General features: G+C 33.7%; 2 protein-coding genes and 1 long non-coding RNA gene across 4 annotated transcripts; all 3 read right to left on the bottom strand.

Annotated features, from left to right (window-relative positions):
* Positions 1–8,126: 8,126 nt before the first annotated feature.
* LOC114398694 lies at positions 8,127–8,783 on the bottom strand. Its single transcript, XM_028360858.1, has one exon. The coding sequence runs from the start codon at positions 8,781–8,783 to the stop codon at positions 8,127–8,129; it is 657 nt and encodes a 218-aa protein (XP_028216659.1).
* Positions 8,784–9,814: 1,031 nt separating this feature from the next.
* Positions 9,815–12,223, bottom strand: LOC114400156 (GDSL esterase/lipase 5-like). 2 transcript variants are annotated; one of them, XM_028362467.1, is made up of 5 exons: positions 11,648–12,223; positions 11,442–11,563; positions 11,095–11,316; positions 10,575–10,716; positions 9,815–10,369 (listed from the first exon to the last, which is right to left on the bottom strand). In XM_028362467.1, the coding sequence occupies exons 1-5, from the start codon at positions 11,907–11,909 to the stop codon at positions 10,134–10,136; spliced, it is 984 nt and encodes a 327-aa protein (XP_028218268.1). In that variant the 5' UTR covers positions 11,910–12,223; the 3' UTR covers positions 9,815–10,133. The 2 variants fall into 2 exon arrangements, with proteins under 2 accessions (XP_028218268.1, XP_028218267.1); XM_028362466.1 differs by having other exon boundaries at positions 10,461–10,716; positions 11,648–12,217.
* Positions 12,224–15,808: 3,585 nt separating this feature from the next.
* LOC114400157 lies at positions 15,809–22,029 on the bottom strand. The gene is made up of 10 exons (XR_003663904.1): positions 21,551–22,029; positions 20,560–20,692; positions 20,408–20,466; positions 20,174–20,261; positions 19,987–20,092; positions 19,780–19,893; positions 18,829–18,927; positions 18,274–18,358; positions 17,379–17,502; positions 15,809–17,281 (listed from the first exon to the last, which is right to left on the bottom strand). It is a non-coding gene; the product is annotated as an uncharacterized LOC114400157 (long non-coding RNA).
* Positions 22,030–23,470: the final 1,441 nt, after the last annotated feature.

The following is a 23,470-nucleotide window of genomic DNA, read 5'->3' on the forward strand; positions in this document are numbered from 1 at the left end:
TCTTTTTTACAATTTATACATTCTGAGATTATCAAAAGATTTATGAAGAGAATTTCATGAAAGAGAGAATTCTACTATTCTAAAAAAAGTATAACATTACTCAATTTTGGTCTGGCATCAAGCATTAGTCTTTTTTTTTTTTTTCTCAAGATAATTTATTGTTGATTTAAATATGTTTTTATCTCCGTTAAATATGTTATTTTTATTTATTTATTTTGATTTTTATAAAATTATTTTTAAATATTCCTTGTAGTTTTATATTATATTTATCTTTGATCTATATTATTTTATTTTGGTTCTTATAGATTAGATATTTACCTTTTGGGTTGTCGTTATAAACTTATAATAGGTTGATAATTCAATTCGTCACTCCTATAAAATAAATACATTAAAAAAACCAATATAACAACGAATATATATATATATATATATATATATATATATATATATATATATATATATATATATATATATATTTCACAAAAACTATTGAAATAAATATAAGAATTAAAAAACCTTCAAATGTGAATATTTTTTTCGTCCTTTAAATTTGAAGTTACTTTACTTAATCCATAAAATTCATAATATTTTTTTGTTTTTTTGTAAAGTGTGAGCCAAATAGAAAATAAGAAATTCACAATTTTATGTATTTTTACTGTCATAATTTGATTTTCTATTTTATATTTTAAAGTATGATTTTCTAGTGATTTGAAATTGTCAAAATCAAGTCAATAAAAAAAATCAAAGCAAATTTTAAAGTGATTAATTGGTTTTTAATTTTCTTATTGACTTGATTATGACTATTTTTAATCACCAGAAGTGTATTTTAAAATTTAAAATAGAAAATCAAATTTGACAGTTAAAAGTTATTACAAATTGCAAATTTCTTATTTCTTGTTTGACTCATATTATATAGAAGGAGAATATTTTGTGAATTTCAAAGACTAAAAAAGTAACTTTGAATTTGGAGAACAAAAAAAAAAAAGATTTATCTTTGAAGGATTAAAAACTTATTTAATCCAACATATTTAAGTCTTTATTATTTATTATAGAGTATAAGCGGATCACACCCCATCCATGAATTCACCCAATTAGATTTTTGTGGGTTGAATTTGTTTTATTTTAGTGAATCCAATTGAAATTGGATTGGGTGACAAATTTTGAATTTTGGACCTAACCAAAACCCAAACTAACCCACAAACAGGAAATAAACATATAGCATATTAAATAGTAAATATTCTAATATGAAAAATCCTAGAGTAAGCACTCATACAAATTTTGTTCCTCTTTTCTTTATTATATAGTTTAAACTAGCTTCTATATTTTTATGATTACTGATTATTGTTGACTTGAGTATTTTAGTTATAAAACAATATTGCTTTATGAATATTGTAAAGATGTTAAATAGGTTAAGTTTTATATTTTATCATTATGAATTACTTAAATTGATTAGTGACTTATGGTTTATGATTTATCTTTTTTTTTCAAATAGTAATTGCAAAATTGATTTTTAAAAATATCTTTTACTATTTTTGAGTTTGAAGATTTTTTTATTGTTTTATTCTAGACTTAAAGAGGTGACATTTTTTTTAATGATCTACTCTAATGACAACCTTATCGAATCCAATTAAAGTTGGGTTGTGTTGTATTGAGTTGTAAATAAAAAATAAATTCAATCTAACCTAACCCGATGACAACCTTATTGAATCTCAATTCCAACACTGATATGTCATAAATCAATTTTGCAATTCATTTCCCATCAAATCAAAGATAAAGTGCGTCATCATCATGGATCATTAAGACTTTTAGGGTTGGGCTTGACTTAAAGGAAATCTTAGTTTTTCTTAATATTCAAACATAACTTGAGAATAAGAGAACAAATATAAAAACAAGCTAGCAACTCAAACGAATTATCACTTCCTATTCTTTCCCTTTTTGACCAAGTTTTCACTACTTCCTACACCAAGATCCAAACTTATAAAATTTACAATAACTTGTACAATTTATAACATAATGCACATAATTCAGACATTTATTTATTCACAAAGAACTTGTTTCCCTTTTCTTTCTTTTCTTTTCTATACAATAATTAAATATTTAATTTACCTTAACACCCTTATTTAAAAAACAAAGTATTCATATCACATTAGCCACCAAATGATATAAATCCCCAACAAAACACCTTTGCTTTTCTATCCTAAGGTAAGGTAGGAAACTTTTATCCTAGGTTAGTATTCCAACAAAATATGAAGTGTTTGGCTCAAAGGGCTTACAAATGGTAAAACAATATACATTGGGATAGCTTGTTGGACAGTGGCTTAAAATGTACAGAAAGAAAGAATGCCTAAATCATATTCATGAATCATATGTTATGACAATTAGAAATTCATGCAAAATCAATTGTAGAACATATCAATGAGGACACTCAATGTAAAATCTGTGGTTGCACACAGTCACTAAAGCTAAAGGCTTGTTTCCATGTTCAAATCAAATCAATGTTTTGAAAGTTGTTCTTTTATCAAGTTCATGCAAAAAAATATGAATTTATTTGGTATTTGGGAAGGCCATTCATTATTTTCATTCTCAATGTTTCCAAAAATATTTTCTTGCGTGTTCTGGATCAATCACAAGTAAGTTTCAAAAACACTAGTTGTTGATTCTTTCCAAAGCATGTTATGTCGAAGATTTTTTTTTTGTTTAAGTCCCAAAAAGAGTTATATATAATCTACAACTACACCAACATAAAAAAAAATATATCAAAGCACGCGTAAATCAATCAAAAACACAAACTCGTGTAAGTTTCCAAGCAAAAATCCAAAATATTAAATAAGGTAATAAAGTACTAAAGTTTAATGCAAAGCAATAAGTGAACATAAAGACAAGTCACAAGTTTTTGAAGATCATGGCTGAGGAGCTTAGTCTCCTCCAATGAAATAGTTAATAGGATCTGTCATGTCTTCATCCTCCTCTGTTCTTCCTCCTCCTGAAAAATAGGCCTATCCCCAAGCCTTGTAATGATAGCTCTAACAAACAGATTATACATTCAAAATAATTCTCCAATAGAGACTCAAAAATGAAGTTCAGAAATATAATTCAAAACATAAGACATAAGATTAAAGTAACACAAATTAAGACAGAGTTTAGAAACACTGGGTTGCCTCCCAGGAGCACTTCTTTAACGTCTTTTAAGATGGACGCCCTTGTTATGGCTCAAGCTTCCTATAATTGGAAAATAGGGGTGAGCCAATGGCTTCTATTGTGTCATCATCATAATTCTTCTCTTTTTTGTAAAGATATCCTTCATGAATTTAACATATGTTAGCATATGCTCTAACGCCTCAGAAAAAGGAATGTTAATCTGTAGTCATTTGAAAATGTCTAAGAAACATTTGTACTACCTTTCCTTATGTTTCTTTGATGGAGCATGTGGATAAGGAAGATGCTCAACTGGTGGATGGTTTACTACAACTTTGCCTTTGTCAGTTTCTTGTTTCTTTGATTTTTGACTCTCCTTTTCACTTACCAATTTCTCTTCCACTTTTTTTTTTATCAGTCACCACTTCATTTTTTTTATTTTTCTTTTTCATCATTTTTTTTCTACGACTCCTTTATTCTTTTTCTCACCATTATCCTTCAAACCAATCACAGTCCCCCACCTTGTTTTAATTGCATTGCATTGTTCCTTTGGGTTAACTTGTGTGTTTGCTAAAAAGGATTCAATTCCACGCTCAGACAGTTGTTTTGCAAGCTGTCCAACCTAATCTTCAAGATTTTGAATGGAAGCATCAGTATTATTTTGGTTTATGATGGACATCTGCATAAACTGAGTTAGAGTATCTTCCATCTTTGACATTCTATTCGGCTGAGCTTGTTGTTATTGTTGTTGTGGACCCCTATTTGAAGGACCTGCATAAGAGTTGTTAGAAGGACCTGCAAAAGAAGTGTCAGTGGGACCTGAATATGCATTATTATTTTGTGGCCTCTAGCCATAAGGCTGATTTGAGCCTGATCCACCCTTGTAGCCTTGGTAATTTCCTTGGAAGATATGTTGAGGTCCGCCTTTGTTTTGCAAATAATGGGCCTCCTCTTTCTGTTGGCAACCTCCAAGTGTTGGACAATGGCCATTCTAATGGTCACCACCACAAAAGTCACAGTTTAGAACTTGTTGAACTTGATGAGCTTGGTGTGTTTTCTGTGATCCACCTTGTTTAAACTGTTGAGGAAGTTGGCCTATTTATTTTGTTAAGGCCTCTATTTGTTGAGTCAAGAGTTGTTTTGAGCCAGAATTGCATTCTGCGTATCCAGCTCCATTATACCTTTGAACCCGAGCCATATCATGGTGACTCTGATAATCATTGGCTGCAATGGAGTCAATGATTACAATTGCCTCCTCTAGGCTCTTAGACATCATAGTAACTCTAGTTGTGGCATCAAGAATCATCTTTGTCTAAGGTTTCAAACCACTGTAGAAAATAAGTAGTTGCACAGCATCATCAAAACTATGGTTGGGGAAACTCCGCAACAAAGACTTGAATCTCTCTCATATTTCACAAAGAGGTTCATCAGACCCTTGAGAAAAAGTAGTGATGGCTGATTTTGCACTACTGAATCTGGATGGATGAAAGAACCTTGCAATGAATTTTTCCTCCACTTTTTCCCAAGTGTTGAGACTTTTGTTTGGATGTGATTCGAGCCATGTCTTTGCCATACCTGCCAAGGAGAACGGGAAAGCTCTGAGGTAGGCAGCTTCAACATCTTCGTCAGAAGCTCCCATGGTGCTGCACAACTCCATAAAGGTAGACAAATGTGTGTATGGATCCTCATGATCCATTCAAGCAAAAAGGTGTGAACCAATTAGACTTTGTCTTCAACTCCACAACCTTGTTACTGAAATGAGGAATGACTATGTTGTTGTAATTCTTTGGTCCTTGTTGAAAAGCAAAGTCACCAAGAGTCGTCCTTGGTGGTTTTTTCCTTCTCATCCTCTTCTTACCATACTATCAATTACAAGTGGCTTTTCTCGTGAAGGAGATTCAATAGAAGAAGATTCACCTGGCGGCTTAGTGGTTGCTTGTTTCTTTTTCTTTCTATTCTTCCTTTTAGTCTTGACAATTTTTGGATCAAATACCAATTTGTCTGTAGAAAGTTTACCTTGCATAAAGGAAAAAGAACAAACTACAATAAACCGTAAGCACCAAGGTTAGCAAAAATAAATTATAACAAGAGAGAATTTATACAAAATCAAAATAAAAGAAATAAATACAAAAGTAAGGAAAATAACCTATCTAACTGAAAATTTAAATCCGAAAGAACTGAGTTTGCGACTCAAGTCCTCGACAACGGCGCAAGAAACTTGTTAGACTATCGGTAAGCGTACCAATGTCCTCGCAGGTTACATATTTTATAAAAGAGATAATCTCCACAGGGACTTGAGTTACTTAGTTTCTCAAGATAAAAGTAAACAGTTCAATAGTTATATACAACAAATTCAATCAAAATATCCTGGATTTAATGGAAATAATGAAAGTAACGGAATAACGAAAATCACGAAAACAACGAAATTAGTGTGTCCAAAATACATAAAATTACGAAAACAATTAAAACAGATTTAATTAATTCATTCATATCCTCAGTATCCAAATAATATTAATACATATGAATATTTTTCCAACATCACTAATGCACATATTAAATCACCTTGAATCGATCCCTCGCATTCGAGAATCCTAAGAATATTTATCGAATATCGGTTCCTTGCGTATGAAATAAATATCCGAGCATTACAATTATAATCTTGTGCTCTTTGCAATCAAAAAGTTATGCTTTATTCCTAGCAACGTAACATAAAGAGTAAATTCATTCAATTCAAATTTTGAGAGTACTTTCCAGTCAAACTTAAAATCCAGTTTCATGAAACTAGTGATCAAATAAAATCGAGCATTACAAATAGAATAAAATCATCAGTAATGAGTAGAAAAGATTCATACATATATAAAATATCAAAAGAGATGCATAAGGGTACAGAGATTACATCTAATTCTGTAGAGAAACTAGCTGATTATTGTGTAGAGCACAAAGACAATAAAAGAAATGATAAAGGAGGAGATCCACGGTCACAAAACTACAACTCAACGCCACTTTTCTCTCTTTTCTCTAACCTCTTTGTGTTGTTCCTCTGGTTTCTCTACACTCCATCTTTTCTTCCTTGTTGTGCATTTTTTTATATACAAAATGAGCCAAGGGGTGTCAGGCCAACTTGCCTAGGTGAGTTTTACTCGCCCAGGTGAGCTGGTTACTTATGGTTGAAGACATTTCACTCGCCCAAGTGAGCTATACTCGCCTAGGTGAGTTGTTTGCTTAAGGTTGAAGAAACTCCACTAGCTCAGACGAGTTAGTTGCTAGCCTGAGCGAATGATACTCTAAAATATTGCAAAAATGACCCTTTTTCCCTTCATCTTTGGCTTGGTTTCTAGATCTAACAAACAACCATAAAAAAAATACGGAATGCATGGATGAATCTTCCATATTTAAACAAAAACATTAACAAATGTACAATATAAAAGATAACTAGAATTAAGGGAAGTTTATGAGAAAACTATTACAATCGAAAGATAAGTACTAACATTTTAATCCCAAAAATAACTAAAATATGACACTTATCACATAACATTTTTCCAATTCTTGTTCTTAGTGGCTTCGTGGAAGCTCATGGGCTCATAATCAGTAAATAGACAAAAGAGAGTAAGATTATCTTGATTTTTAGTTACCTCATAAATTTCTTGTAAGCTCTTTAAGCGTGGAACTCTTTTACTTGAGCTTTCGTCTTCTAGAGAATTTGAAATTGGTAAAGCTAATGGGGTAGTAAGCTCCTCTCTTGCTTGGTCTATCCTTGATTGCTCTATGCCATCCTCTTTGGAACACGGAAAAAAGTTGTAGTTTCCATTATGTGGTCCCCAATCCTATTCTCCTTCTTCATTGAAAATGACATCTCTACTTATGATTGTCTTTCATGTATTAGGATTGTAAAGCTTGTAACCATTGGAATTGGAGTCGTAACTGATGAAGATGTACTTATCGCTTTTATCATCTAACTTGCTTCTTTTCTTATCCGGCATGTGCACATGAGCAATGCTTCCAAAAACTCTTAGATGGGAAATGTCGGGCTTCCTTCCACTCCATGCTTCTTGTGTTGTTTTTCCCCATACACTTCTTGTTGGAGGCTAGTTGGAAAGATAAACTGCATAAGTCACTGCTATTGCCCAAAACTCCTTTGGGAGTCTTTTACTCTTGAGCATGCTCCTCACCATGTCTAGAATTGTTCTATTCTTCCTTTCCGCCACTCCATTTTGTTGGAGGGATTTCGACACCATTAAAAGGAGTCAAAAAATTCCATGATCTTCACAATACTTTTGGAATTCATTTGATGTGAATTCTCCTCCACGATCGAATCTCATGGATTTAATCTTAAGACAACTTTCCTTCTCAACAAGGGCTTTGAACTTCTTGAAATTCTCTAACACTTTTGATTTATGCTTCAAAAAAATACACCCATGTTTTTCTTGAAAAATCATCAACGAAGAGAAGGAAACAATTACGCTTACCAAGTGAGCTTAACTTGATCGGACCTCACACATCTGTACGTATGAGTTCCAATGGCTTTTTATCTCTTGAGTTAGACTCCTTTGGAAAGCTTTTATTGAATTGCTTTCCTAGTAGACATTCTTCACATACTTGATCAGGGTGACTAATGCAAGACAATCCTATCACCATTCCTTCTTGGAGAGCAACTCTAATGCTCCAAAATTAAGATGCCCAAATTGAAGATGCCAAAGCCAAGATGCATCTTTGTAGCACATCTTGAGACATTTTGCAACATCATTTTGAATGTTGAGCACAAACATTCCATTTCTTGACATCAACACCTTAGCAATCAAGTTATTTTCATTGTCTCTTGTAGAAAGGTTATTGTCTTTTAAGCGAATCTCATAACCTTTCTCTAGGAGTTGCCCCAGGCTCAAGATATTACTTTTCATATTTAGAACGTAATAAACATTTGAGATGAATTGATGCTCACCATTCTTCAAACGAATAAGAATGTTACCTTTTCCTTTCATTTCTACCTTGGATTAATCTCCAAAGGCCACGTTGCAGCTCACTGATTCATCAAGCTCCTTGATGCTCACCATTGAGTTAACTTGTGTCTTGAGTAGTTGCTCCATGATCCCTTCCTTCTTCCTTTTCTTTTCTTCATAAGCTTGTAACGAGCCCAAAAGTTGCTCAATGGTCATAGCCTCCAAGTCTCTTGTTTCTTCGATTATCGTGACAATATGTTCATACTTTGGATCTAATGATCTAAGAATTTTCTCCATAATTTTTACATCATCAAGCTTTTCACCATTTCTCTTAAGTTGATTGGTGACCATTATAGCTCTTAAAGTTTGAAGACATACCTTCTTGACCGGATCTATTCCCTTATATAAGGTTTGAAACTTCTCCCACGCTTCTTTCACCGACTTTGCTTTCAAAACCTTCTCGAAAGCATCATCATTTAATCCTTGATAGATTAGATAGAGAGCCTTCTTATCTCTCTTTCTTGAGTCTCTCAAACTATCTCTTTGAGTTTGAGAGAGACTATCCTTATTCTCTGTCTCTGTGTGACCTTTCTCTACTATCTCCAAAACATCTTGCACACCAAGAAGAGCTTTCATATTGATACTCCAATTGTCATAGTTGTTATTGTTGAGGATTGGAACTTGGAATGGAACCATGCTGCTACTTGTCATCTTTTTAGAAAGGATCTTCTAGCTTTGATGCCAATTTGTTGGAATGAAATTTTAGTAGTGAATGAAATATTTGAGAATGGGAGAGATTAGAAAGTTTGGAGGAAGAGGTTACTTGTACAAATGATTAATTCTTCATTTGTGACTTGTTTTTTGGCTTCATACAAACTCTAATACAATACCCCTATTTATACTAGTGGCTCCTCCCAAACCAATGGTTAGGGTTTTACCAACACACACTGAATCTAATGGTTGCAAATGACTCTCTAGAACCTTCTTTATACATATAAAGTTACTCACAGATTCTAGAATATTCTACATACTATTATAATTATCTTCTAAATAGATTATTTTGGAACATGCTTCTAGAATTTTAGCTCAGCATGTCTTCTAGAATCTTCTAGAACTTGAACTTTCTTGTTTAGATAAATAAGGCCCAAAATCAAGTTTATATTTGAACGCTAAGGAGAAAGTGCTGGTCTAGTTGCTTTAGGCATACAACCATTCTGAGTAGAATTGGTTTGACAGAAAAATGGATGTGGCTGGTGGATTTTCAAGCTCTTTCCAAACCTTTTCATTTCTGCTCTTCCATATGGACCACAAGACGATAAAAAAAATTGCATTTTAACTCACAATTAAGATGTTGAAGGGAGTCAAAGATCAAGTCTTTTATCCTATCCACTGCATGAATTTTACTGTCTATATGAGACCAAAGACCAGCTTCATGAATTTTACTGTCTATACGAGACCAAAGACCAGCTTCATGCCAAAACTGTTTTGCTTTATTGTAGTCAACAAAGAGGTACCACTCATGTTCAAAATTGCTCGAGCAAAACGGACATGCAGGAGGACAAAGAACACCTTTTGTGGTAAGTCTTTGTCTTGTTGGTAAGCAGCCCCTTAGAAGTCTCCATAAAAAATGCTCATTGTCAAGAATGTTATGATTAACGCTTTTAACATTATAAATAGTTAAATACCATTATGGCTGTACCTCCAAATAGGGGTAGCTGCCGAATTCGGATAGAATCTTCATCGAACAAATTGCAAATCATCAAGAAGCTCCTTTCTCAATTCCCTTTTCTCGTGATCAATAAGGTCTCCGACATATAAATCTTCCAGACCAGAAATAGGAGGCTGCCTATCGTGTATCTTTTGGGACAAGTTTTGCCACTTCTTGTGGTAAAGCACTACTCTTTCTTATAATATATCAGTTGTTTTTGCTGTGCAAAAAAAAAAGTATTGTTTCTTTAATCCATCAAGATGTTACAATTGTAACTGCTGATTACATTGTTTCATCATTTATTTATCAGTACCCACAGAGAGAACTATGACATTTATCTGAACATGATTGGATTATTCTTCAAATAGTGTTTTGAGATTGTATGGGCCAGCAATACTTTGGTTTCCACTCCACATAAGCTGGGAAATAATCTGATTAAACCTTTCAGTAGGATGAATGGAGTCAAAGAAAACATAATCGCTAGGATTCTCACATAACTCGTAATCTTTCACTGCTCTTTTACCTCCGCAACTATAATATCTCCTGTAAGGGCCACTGCCACAGCATGCCATGCCGCCTTCTTTTAACCCTTTACAGAAAATTAAGGCACCAAAATCAGAACAGAGAGATGAGATTAAATTTTCACTTACTATAAATATACGCAGTTACATTATACCTACCATATTTTGAGGGGTTGTTCATAAGATCAAATGATAAGTTAAAAAAATCAACGTATGAATATTTAAATCCTTCTAGTTGTTTCTTTAACTTCTCAAGTTCCACAGAAAGCACACCGTTATGTAGTTTGGCTAGCGCTGAAGCTTCTTCCACGCAGGAACCTTTAGATCCATTTAATAGTGCCTTGACCAATGGAATACAACCCAAAGCTGACTGGTTAAGAACCCCAAATTTCCTCCCTCCTGTCTTGTGAATCCCCTAATGTAATTAATGTTTCAGATTACATATATCAATTAGAATGGTATACGATTCATAGCAAGTTGAACTATGATGCTTAAATGTAGAAGTTTAGAGCATGTTTGAGTAAGTTTATTCAGAAACACTTGTAAGAGAATAAATTATATAAGAAGGGAAAAAAATGAAATGAGTTTTTTCATAAATTCAAATTGACTTATGTATTGGTTAATTTATAAATACTTTCTCATCTTTTAAAAAAGTTGTATGAGAAAACTTTTATAAATTAACTTATGTATAAATTAATTTTAATTTATAAAGAAATTCATGTATTTTTTCTTATTTTCTTCCGGAAGTGATTTTGGATAAGTTTACCCAAACAAGTAACTTCTAAATATATACCTTGATCACAGTTGTAAGGTTACCAACTACCATGTCGACATATTTCTCAGCAGTAAAGACACTCGAATTTTCTGTCAGAGAGACTAAATAATCATTGCTTCCAATGTTAATCAAGTACACTGCCTTGGCCAGCAGAGTTGTGGTTTCCGCATCTCCTAGTTCCTGACTCAATATCTTGCTGACTTTCTTGAAATAACTTAGTTGAGTTTTCAGATCTATCACCTGGAAATTAAATACCAAAATATATAGATGCCATACGCTCATGCAGTTGGATATAAATTAGTTAATGCCTAAGCCAAAAGAGTACAACAATATTGAATTAGTTAACAATATAACATACAGCAGACCAGTCCTTGATGGGTTTCAACCAAAGCCCCAGCTCCTGCTGATGCAAAATTGACTCCATCAAGGTATCTTTGATAACCAGGAAAAAGATATGGTGGGCTTAGAGGCAACTTAGCATAATCAGCTGCAATATAGCTCTCATATTATTGCAGGTATAGCTAGCTGTTAATTAATTAATTAAGCTCATAAAACCAAAATTATTACATACCTATTAAATCTGGAATCACGCGACCATCAGAAAATCTACCACTTGGATAATTGAAGAAGGTTTCCCCATATGGAGAGTAATTTGCCTGATTATCAGCAGTAGTATTGATGTAATTATTATTTCCAACATCAAATAATGAATCTCCAAATACAAATAAGGCAGCATGTTCTTTTGGATGCCATATATCCCCTAGGCAGCAAGTTATGCCATAGCTGCTTACGAAAAGAACTAGGAAACAGAAACTGAATTTTGGGCTTGCCATCTGAGTTTCACTTCAATTTCCAATGAACTCAATAATTAATAAGCAACTTGTGTTTATATAGGTCATTTGTGAGCACATGCAAAATGAAAACCAAATTTCCTGCATTATCTAAATAATTTAATTATTAAAAATGTATTGTGGAATCTTCAGCATGTGAGACTTTTACGACAAAGAATACCGTGTACAAATGGTATATTAACATAGTTGAACAACGAGGAGATCAAGCCTATGAAGACTAAATATTAAACCTTATCTCTGATGAAAAATAAGAAGTAATATATAGTTGGTATATTTAATAATATCCATGGACATATTTTGTAAGATATTTTAATTAATTTTTAATTTTTTTAATAGTTAAAAAATTTATTTGATTATTTGATAAATAATTTTATTAATAGATTTTAGCATTTTTTAAGACATTACTTGAAGTAATATTTTTTAAAATGCTAGTTTCTAACTTCTTATATTTATTCTCTTTTTGTCTTTAAATATTTATTAGATTTTTTTTATTTTATTTATTTATGGTAAAATTTTGGATCAATTACGTAATAATGTGAATGCTAGGTCGTTGCCCGGAAGCAACGCGCTGTATGGCTCGAGTACAGTGTCAAAAGAGCAAGGGCCGCTGCATCGCCGCCCGGATGTAGTGAAAAGTAAGCAAGGGTTCCCACATTTTCGTGAACGGGTGTGGGTAAAGAAGCTAGTTCATGACAGGAGGATTCGCTTTGGTACATGGAATATAGGCACACTTACTGGAAAATCTATGGAAATAGTGGATGTTATGGTGAGGAGGAAGATCAATTTTATGTGCCTACAAGAAACTAAGTGGACAGGTGAAAAAGCGAAAGAATTAGACAACTCGGGATTTAAGCTGTGGTATACCGGAAAAATCAGATCAAGAAATGGGGTAGGGATTATTGTGGACAAGGAGTGGAAGAAGGATGTCGTGGATGTAAGAAGAGTAGGAGATCGTATCATAGTCTTAAAATTGGTAGTGGGACATGACACCTTTAATGTTATTAGTGGGTACGCACCTCAGGTTGGGTTAGCAGAACACTTTAAGGTAAAATTTTGGGAGGATCTAGAAGGGGTACTTCAGGATATACCCCAAGGAGAGAAAGTTTTCCTAGGAGGGGATCTCAATGGACATGTAGGTAGCGTGGCTAGAGGTTTTGAGGGGGTGCATGGGGGTTTTGGCCTAGGGAAGATGAATGGGGAGGGTAAATCCATCTTGGAGTTTTCGGAGGCTTTGGATCTTTCTATAGCCAATACATGGTTTAAGAAAAGAGAGGAACATCTTATCACTTACAAAAGTGGAGGGACATGTTCTCAGATAGATTTCTTCCTTATCAGGAAGTCTGATAGGAATTATTGCTTGAACTGTAAAGTTATCCCGGGAGAGAGCTTGACTACCCAACATAGAGTTTTGGTTATGGATGTAAGAATTAGAGATAGGGCAAAGAGAAGAAGTCCTCTGGTAGCACCAAGGATCAAATGATGGCACTTGAAGGGTGAGAAACAAGGAATCTTCCAACAAAAGATATGGGAGGGTTGGTGTGGACAATCACAAGGAAGTGCAAATGATATGTGGAACAAGATGTCCCAAGAGATTATTAAAGTGGCTAAAGAGACGTTGGGTGAATCTAGAGGTTTTGGACCTAGGGGTAAAGAATCGTGGTGGTGGAATGAAAATGTTCAGAGCAAAGTTAGAGTAAAAAAGGAGTGTTTCAAGGAATGGTCTAGGTGTAGAAATTCTGAAACTTGGAATAAGTATAAGATAGCTAGAAATGAAACCAAAAAGGCGGTGAGTGAGGCAAGAGCCCAAGCTTTTGACGGACTATACCAAGCTCTAGGAACCAGGGACGGAGAAAGATCTATATATAGGCTTGCTAAGGGTAGAGAGAGGAAGACTAGAGATTTGGATCAAGTAAAGTGTGTTAAGGATGAAGAAGGCAAAGTCTTAGTGCATGAAAAGGATATCAAGGAAAGGTGGAAGGCGTATTTCCACAACTTATTTAATGATGGATATGGATATGACTCTAGCAGTCTAGACACAAGAGAAGAGGACCGGAACTATAAGTACTATCGTCGGATTCAGAAACAGGAAGTAAAGGAAGCGTTGAAAAGAATGAGTAATGGTAAGGCGGTGGGGCCAGACAACATACCTATTGAAGTGTGGAAAACTCTTGGAGATAGAGGTCTTGAGTGGCTCACCGAACTCTTTAACGAAATTATGAGGTCAAAACGCATGCCGGAGGAATGGAGGAGAAGCACGTTAGTGCCAATCTATAAGAACAAGGGGGATATACAAAATTGTGCAAATTATAGGGGAATCAAGCTCATGAGTCATACCATGAAATTATGGGAAAGAGTGATCGAACGGAGATTAAGAAAGGAGACTCAAGTTACTGAGAATCAATTTGGTTTCATGCCGGGAAGGTCGACCATGGAAGCGATTTATTTATTACGGCGGGTGATGGAGCAATATCGCATGGCCCAACAAGACTTGCACTTGATTTTTATTGACTTGGAGAAAGCGTATGATAGAGTGCCTAGAGAGATTTTGTGGAAAGCTCTAGAGAAGAAAGGGGTTAGGGTTGCATATATTCGAGCTATCCAAGATATGTATGATAGGGTATCGACTAGTGTTAGGACACAGGGTGGAGAGTCAGACGATTTTTCCATCACAATTGGTTTACATCAAGGGTCAACCCTTAGCCCCTACCTTTTTACCTTAATTCTGGATGTCCTCACGGAACAAATCCAAGAGATAGCGCCGAGATGCATGCTTTTTGCAGATGACATAGTCCTCCTTGGAGAGTCGAGGGAGGAGTTGAATGAGAGGTTGGAAACTTGGAGACGAGCTCTAGAAACACATGGCTTTCGCCTAAGCAGAAGCAAATCGGAGTATATGGAATGTAAGTTCAACAAAAGAAGGAGGGTTTCTAACTCAGAGGTGAAAATAGGAGACCATATTATCCCTCAAGTCACACGGTTTAAATATCTTGGGTCTGTAATACAGGATGATGGGGAAATTGAAGGGGATGTGAATCATCGCATTCAAGCAGGATGGATGAAATGGAGAAAAGCATCGGGGGTGTTATGTGATGCAAAGGTACCGATCAAGCTAAAGGGAAAGTTTTATCGGACTGCGGTAAGACCAGCGATTTTGTACGGAACAGAATGTTGGGCGGTCAAGAGCCAACATGAGAATAAAGTAGGTGTAGCGGAGATGAGGATGTTGCGGTGGATGTGTGGTAAGACTCGACAGGATAAAATTAGAAACGAAGCTATTAGAGAGAGGGTTGGAGTAGCGCCTATTGTAGAGAAGATGGTGGAAAATAGACTTAGGTGGTTTGGGCATGTAGAGAGAAGACCGGTAGACTCTGTAGTGAGGAGAGTAGACCAGATGGAGAGAAGACAAACAATTCGAGGCAGAGGAAGACCCAAAAAGACTATAAGAGAGGTTATCAAAAAGGATCTCGAAATTAATGGTTTGGATAGAAGTATGGTACTTGATAGAACATTATGGCGGAAGTTGATCCATGTAGCCGACCCCACCTAGTGGGATAAGGCGTTGTTGTTGTTGTTGTTGTATTTATGGTAAAATTTATTATTTTTATCCTTCATGTAATTTTATATTTTCTTGCTACTTAAGCATATAATTTTACTAAATACTTATCATTCAACCAGTTAACTTTTCAACTTCTAGCTAATTAACTTTTTAGTTAATTTTATCCAACATATCCTAAATAACATAAATAAATTATAAACACACATGAAAAACACAATTTAATTAATGTAAAAGTTTGATGCAGTAATATTAGTCTAGAAGTTTGATAAACATTAAATTTTAAAATTCATCAATAGGATTGACTTTAGCCGATCCAATTACCTTTCGGCCCCGCCGTTAACTTTTTTTTTATTTGTTTGAGCTTGAATTTCTGTTTCAATGATTCAAGTTTTTAAAATTGATTTTAAGTTTAAATATATATTTCCAGATCAAATATACATAAAAAATTTGAATTTAATTTTTAAGAGTGAGTTTCCTTTAATTTTAAAAAAAACTACTTATTTTTATAAGTTATTTTTAAAGAATTTAAAAAACTAAGTGAGTTCTCCAAATTTAAGTGTTACAACATGCATTAAGTATCCAGTTTTTAAACCAATAAACAACTTCCTACTATAACGCCATGAAATTGCAATAGCTTAATGTTTAATGTAATTCTTGTGTTATTTAATTGATTTGGATGAGTTGAGGTGCTGTGTAAATTTGCTATGTACGATTTCTTGATGTGGATGCTAGGTTATGTAGAGTTTGATTGACCTATGTTGAAACTGTGGGATTTCAAGTTTTATCTAAATTTGTTTTAGTAAAACTGTAATCCTGAATTCGTAAACTGTTGGATTGCCTTCAAATTTGGGCTGTAGGTTCATAACCCACATCTTCACGCTTTGACCATTAGGATTTACAAAATAACACTTTTGGATATCTCGCTTAGTGAGACAAGCACGCTAAGCGCAATTGCAACTCGATTAGTGAGATGAGCTTGCTAAGCGAGATCTACAGATTATAAATACGTTCTTTAGCATGAAAAACACGATTTCACGCGTCTCTCTTTCAAAATTCCGCCCAAACAACCCTAGAAACTCCTCTTCCACCACCCACGACCACTGGTGGCTACCATGAATAGTCGTTGCTTGCTGCTGGACCACCACATGAAGAGGAACGCTTTAATCGGAATGAAATCCGTCGGGCCACAGGTGGAGAACAAGCTTCCAATTCTTTCTTTTGTAGTTTCTCTAAGGTAATCTTGACTTCTATGCCTATCTCCTAGTTAGTTTGAGCTTCTCTTAATGTCCCTTGAGTTTTGGGTATCGTAATAGGATGTTTTTGCACTTCCTTCGAAAAACCATTAAAAATGTGATGTTGTAGAAGTTATTTTTTTATAAAATTGATGTTATTTTTATGAACTTCGCTAAACCCCGATCACATTGACGTGGTCGGAATTTCAAAATGATGTCTTTTTGTAGTAGAACCCGAACGCCCCATAGCCCCTATATATATGTATGTATATATAAAATTAAAAAATTTACAATCACGATGCAAGCAAATGTGAAATGTAGCTAGCAGAGGAATTTTAGACCATGAAGATTATGGACTAAATCCACCAGTACTTAGAACTCCCCACTGTAGGATAGCAATAACATTATTTTTTTTAGCCGATTGAAAAGATATGAATGTACCTATGCTTTTTGAGCTTTGGCACTTGGAAGGTATCATAACAAAATATAAAAGAAATGTAGAAGGCAGCCATTTGGCATTTTAGAAATTCTGACATAGCAACTTACATGGCAGTGTTACGGTCAACCTGAATGTATATGTTAAAACAGAAGTCATCAAGCACTAATTAAATGTAAAAATTACTATTAACACTCATCGATTTGACCACCAACTAAAAGTGTTACCTGGTTTAAAGAACACCGACAACCTAAAATCTATAGCCTTCAAAGCTGCAGTTTCCTTTTTATTTGCAAACAAAAAGTTCTCTGGCTTAAGATCCCGATGCATCACACCTTGCTTGTGGCGCATCTGCAACACAACAACCACGATTCAATCCCTATGTCACCAAGGTACACACTGGTGCAAGAAAAGAACAAAGATTCCCCAAAGCACACAAACTGAAAAACAAACCACACACAACCAAACTTTCTAACTTCAAAAATTAAAACAAAACCCTTCATTATATAAAAAAAGGGCACAACCTCATAAAACCCAAACACAACAGAGTAAACACCAATTAATAACCTATACCCCATCAATCCTCACTGTGAAAACCCACATAATAAATAGTTAGCTTTATAGCAATTTTAAATGATTTATATATAATGATATTAGATAATTTTAAACAATAAAAATTAAAATGATTAAAAAATTATAATTATAAATATCAAAATGAGATGTTTTAAACTATAAGGAGTAAAAGAAAAAAGTTATTGTAACTACAGAAAAAATAATTAAAATTTTATTTTGTTATGAAACAAGAAGACACTTTAATATTGTTAGGTAGGATATCAATAACATATTGGAATCGTCCGTAAATTTTCAATTAGATTAATTTGATCCATTTTTTCCTTTTCTATTTAGATTGTTACAATAATACACTTTTTCTTCATTTCAATCTTTTTACTATAGGATTTATTATTTTAAGCTTAAAAAATTATTATTTTAAAATATCTATAATAGTATAATAATAAAATATACATAAATAATTTAAAAATATGAATAGCAATAAAGGCAACCCATAAAAATAATTTTAAAAAACTAACTAGTGTTATGCTAGTTAAAATTGAAAATCCTTACCCAAAAAGAGTGTGGCATTCAATGGGGTGCCTTTGGAAGGATGCACTTTGGCTAACCAAGTTTTTGGCACTTCCATTGCAATAACCTGCCACAATGATAAATCCAAAGAAAATCACATGGAAGGCTGTCATGATGAGATTCAATCTGGAGCTTTCCTTGGTACCGGAATAAACCAAAGAATAATGAGTAAAAAAAAAACTACCACCCCTCTAGAATTCACCGAATTTCTCAATAAGCAATTAGAAGAAAATAAGAAGGGTAAAAGAAATTAAGTTTTTCCCATAAGTTATTATCAACTTTTGAAAAAGTTAAATAAGAGAGTTTTTATAAATTAATTTATGCATAAGTTAATTTTAATTAGAGAAATACTCAATTTATTTTATCTTCTTATTTCTTTTCTCTTATAAATATTTATTGAGAAATTTATTCTAACACAACTTAAATTTAGTCAACACTGTTAAGAGCACTCAACTATTCGATAAAAAGAACTTTAAGGGAAAAAAAACAGATACAAAAGTAGTTAATCTGTTTCGCAAGCCAGGATAATGAGAAAACCTATTTGATTCACTGGACCGTGCAACAATAAATTCCTTTGCTGAAATCCCTGGATTTTCATTGCAACTTCCAAAACTAAGTCATATGCAACTGTCTCTGCTGCAGAACCATTCCGAGATTGCAAGAAAAGAGAATAAAATGTGAATACGTGAGGCACAAATTAGAAAACTCAAGAATTTAAAATAGCACATCATTGAGAAAATAAATACTCCAACATAAAGCACATGAAACATTTTTATTTTCCTATTTCTAATATGTTGTCAAAGAATAATGATATCGTTGTTTCTTTTTGCGTTTTTTGTTGAGGATACATACAAGAAAGGAAAGGGGGTGGCAGAGAGTGACACCTGCCTATGAATTGAAAATTTTGGGCCAATATTATTTGAGAAATGTTTCTTGTTTTCATTGTTTTCAGGACCACTAGTCCTATACAAATCACTAAAAACAAGAAACAAAGTATGTCTGATGGCAACTACCATGGCTGACAAACAATGTGGCAGTTTTGTAATTGTTTTTGAAACTAAACAGATCCTTACATTGCATCTAAACTAAAATGTAAAATCATACAATTTATATGTCTGATGAATGAATGCAAATAAAGTTTAACATTAAAATCAAAATACTTAATCAAATAGTATTGTATTTTTGGCAGCCCAAAAACACAATGGCTTGTAATGATATCATGTAAATTCAGTTCTAGATATCATAAAATGGATTCTAAAAAATAAAAATAACTTCCATTATCTTATATAAGAAGCCCTGGGAATTTACCAGGAGATATAATTATCTTTTCTACTTTAAATAATTTATCAGTTGAAGAATCCCTAGTTTTTTTAAGTTGCCATGATAGTTTGATGGTGATTTAAGAAAGAACTGCTCACAATATCTGAGGCTCTCACTGCTACAGCTTACATGTCCACAAAAATCAAGTCATTGTTCACATTAACTAACCTTGAGGTGACTATTGTCATCTGCACTTGTTGAATAATTTACATACAGTTGTAACTTGCCCATAAGCTCATGGTTTGGTTCACGATAAATAGGCCACCAGCGTAATTTGTCAGCCTGTTTCAGTTGAACATGAATTCTATCATGATGATCATCACTCATGATAGGAACCAATAACGTCCAAAAAAAATAAGGAACATATAGTATTACCGGATCATCAGCTATAGTAGCCACTTGGACAAGAACACGACCAAAATGCTTTCCCTTGGATTCTTGAAATTCAACAATCAAATCATCTCCAAGGCTATCTGGAAAACTGTACAAGTATTCAGAAATTTTTTCAAGAGGTACAATCATAAAGATTAAAAACACAAAAAAACAAACAAGTAAAACTTACAACATATGGACTTCACTAGATCCAGGCTGCAACCTTATTGCATCTTCTTCAACTGTGTTTTTCAGCCTTAAGGAACATGAGTATGTCTCTGATCACATGCATAGATAGAAAAATAAATAAAATGGAACAAATCCAAGCAAAAACCAAACTAGTGAAATGAGAATCAAATATGTGCATTTAGAACAACAACATCATGATAATGTTTTTTTTAATTGTGATAAGAAAACCTCCAACCTTTTGTAAGCTCCATTCAAGTTCACAAAGTTTTGCCCTCTCACGCTCTCACATATTACCTAAATAAAATGAGAACACAATAAATTAAGCGTTGGAAACACATGTAGGCAAGTATGTGCCATTTCTAAATCCTATGTATATCATCAGTATACCTCACGAGTAAAACTCATGTGTCATAGGAATTATTGCAATTAAAATCAGACACATCTCACAATTTGTTTTCAGAGCCTCTGTCATAGATTCACCAGGTGTGACTACTATAGCTGAACCATCATTAGACTCCACCTAATTCAAAACCCACATGACAAAATCAACAAGCAGTTCCTCATGACATAAAATTCTGCATTCATACATCCCCAATTGAACCCAAATTATATACTTGCCTATTTCCATTATCACTCAACCCCCAACTCCTAAAACAAAAAATCGAGGGAGACCCATATTAATCCATAAGAAGACACGATAAAAGGTTGCAAAAAGATACAAAAAAATCTCACCTGGGCATTAACAAAAAAGGATGAAAAGGAGCTTCTTTTATGGAACACAAAAAAAAAATCTCAATGACCAGAACTCAATTTTAATTTTAAAAAAAAATTAAACAAAAATCAAACAAATTGAGTCCTTTGTGACTTGCTTGATCCATGAAGAAATCAAAGTGGTAACGCAGGTGGTGATTGATTATGCGTCTCCCCTTTACTACTTGATACGCCATATCACACGCTTAAAATGTTGCATATACAAATGTAGTAACATTCACTGATAAACAATACCTGCAATTTCGACAACCTTTACCATTATTGTTTAACACAACAACTTATATACTCATTTTCCTAATTTCAATAAAGTAACCTAAAGTAAATAAAACCTAGATTCAAAATAAGGTTTCAACGAAATTAAACGACAATTGATCACGCGTTGACTCAAATAACAATAGTACACCAACAAGTTCTTGGGTTTGGGTGTCTATGATAGGTTGGAAAAAACCTGGTTAAAAAAGGAAAATCTCACCAAAAGTAACCAGTATAGTTTTCCAATGAAAGTTAGTCATAGTTATATAACAAAATAATAGTATTAAAAAAAACATCCTCAAACAATTAAGGAATAAAAACAATTATAAAAGAAAAAGAAGAGAAAACCTTAAACCTGTATTCCTTGTAGCGGTCAAAAGAGTCACCGCTCCAACCATGGGTCTTATCCGCGGCTATAACTAAAAACAAAATCAGACACGGTACTACTTCGCTGAACAAGAAACCAAACGCCACCTTTTTCGCCATCACCTCTCTTTTTTGCACCATCGGACTGGGCGGCGCCACCGCCCTCAGTCACGTTCGACCAACGGCGCTCGGCAACCTCGTCTAAAGCCTCATGGGATGGGTGATGAAGTTCTTCGGTGACGGGTTCCAGTGCTCGGATTCCAGCGTGAGGGACACGGCCTGGGCGAATTGAGTTGATGTTGTCTCAACGATGACGATGGCGTGGGAGTTGTCGCAGAGGTCATTTTGCGGCCAGTGGAAAGGGTCGCCGTTATCAGAGAGCGGGGAGGAACGGAGAGGTGAGTGAGGCGTCATTGTCTCTTCTCTCTCCCCCGCTCTCTATGACAGCAATGAGAATGGAAGAGTCAGGGTATAGAAAAAGTAAGATATAGGGTTTCTAAGCTAACCCAATTATAACGTGCCATGTCAGCATAGAGAGTGGAAAAACATATGTTTTCAAAGACATTTTTAAAACCGTAAAGCATTTTTTAAGCCAGTTTTAAGGTACCCTTCTTTAAAAAGTTAGAATTATCCACGAAAATGTCATCGTTTTACTTACTACATCTGTTTTTGTATAACCGATGTAAAAACAGTGTTGTAGAAAGCCTTTTTTCTAGTACTGTTGTCATGAGATTTCTTATATTGTAAAATTTTTTATAATATTTTTACAAAAGTCATAAGATTACTTATACCATAAAAGTTTTTATGATATTTTTCTTTGTAAAAATATTATATAAGTTTTTCTTGCCCCCACTAAATAAGTTTTTTGGGTCCATCCTAGATAATATGTATAAGTTTTACCTACCGACATACATTTACTTACAATTGTATTTGTTTGTCATTATAGATAATACCTATAGTTTATTTTATATGTAGGTAAAAGTCATTAAATTATATCTATTATTGTCAGTTGTAAGTAAAAACCATTAACTTATAACTATATTTATTTTCTTTTTACTTTCTCCCTCCCTTTTATATTATTATTCACTCTAAAATTGGGGTGGACATTTAATATTTTTTTAATTAAAATTAGTGCCATTTTACACCATTTTAATCACAGAAAGTTATATACTCCCTCTATTTCTAAACTTTGGATGTTTTAAGTCATGTTTGACAAAACTAACTAAAAATTAAAAAATAAATGAAAGCTAAAAAACTAGCTAATAGTTGAAAAGTTGGTACCTCAAAACTTTTAAGTTAGCTTAATATATCATAAGTGTTCGATAGAATTATTTGTTGAAATAGTTGAAAAAATATAAAATGACAAAAATAGACATATTTATATAATATTTTTAATAAATTTCAATGTTATTTTATTGATTAAATATATTCTTGAGGTGTTATGATTTTAGTTTTTTAATTAATTCACTACTACAAAATTACATTTCTACATCAGTTAAAAGCGTCTTTCTACATCGATTATCACGCGTCATTGTAACCGGCGTTGTTGAAACACCCGCGTCTTTCTACATCGGTTGCTCGACCGTCTTAGAATTGTGCGGTTCAAAGACGGGTCTTGAGGCACACCCGTCTTAGAATTCTGACCATTCTACATCGATTGTCCTAATAACCGATGTAGAACGTCTGGAATTCTACATCGGTCGTGGCCATGAAAGCGACGTAGTCAAAGTGACCCACTTTGAATCTAATACACTTCAATTCTTGCTTTCATGTTCAAAATCATAATATTAAAGAGGTTCTTTGTTTGTACATAGCACTATTCAAAACTCAAAATGACCCACCTTAGGACCAAGTTTACACAAAATAGGATAAACTTAAAACATAGCACAAGACTAGATTCATATTAAAC

This window comes from Glycine soja, chromosome 19 (assembly GCF_004193775.1).
Source record: "Glycine soja cultivar W05 chromosome 19, ASM419377v2, whole genome shotgun sequence".
Taxonomy (NCBI): domain Eukaryota; kingdom Viridiplantae; phylum Streptophyta; class Magnoliopsida; order Fabales; family Fabaceae; genus Glycine; species Glycine soja.

Bases quoted from the DNA above. Each gene is read 5' to 3' on its own strand.
- LOC114398694 (XM_028360858.1), bottom strand. From the start codon at position 8,783: ATGACAAGTAGCAGCATGGTTCCATTCCAAGTTCCAATCCTCAACAAT.
- LOC114400156 (XM_028362466.1), bottom strand. From the start codon at position 11,909: ATGGCAAGCCCAAAATTCAGTTTCTGTTTCCTAGTTCTTTTCGTAAGC. The intron at 10,717-11,094 runs GTATATATTTAG...TAATTACATTAG, and splicing joins ACCTTACAACTGTGATCAAG to GGGATTCACAAGACAGGAGG. The intron at 10,370-10,460 runs GTAGGTATAATG...TTTTCTGTAAAG, and splicing joins GAACAACCCCTCAAAATATG to GGTTAAAAGAAGGCGGCATG.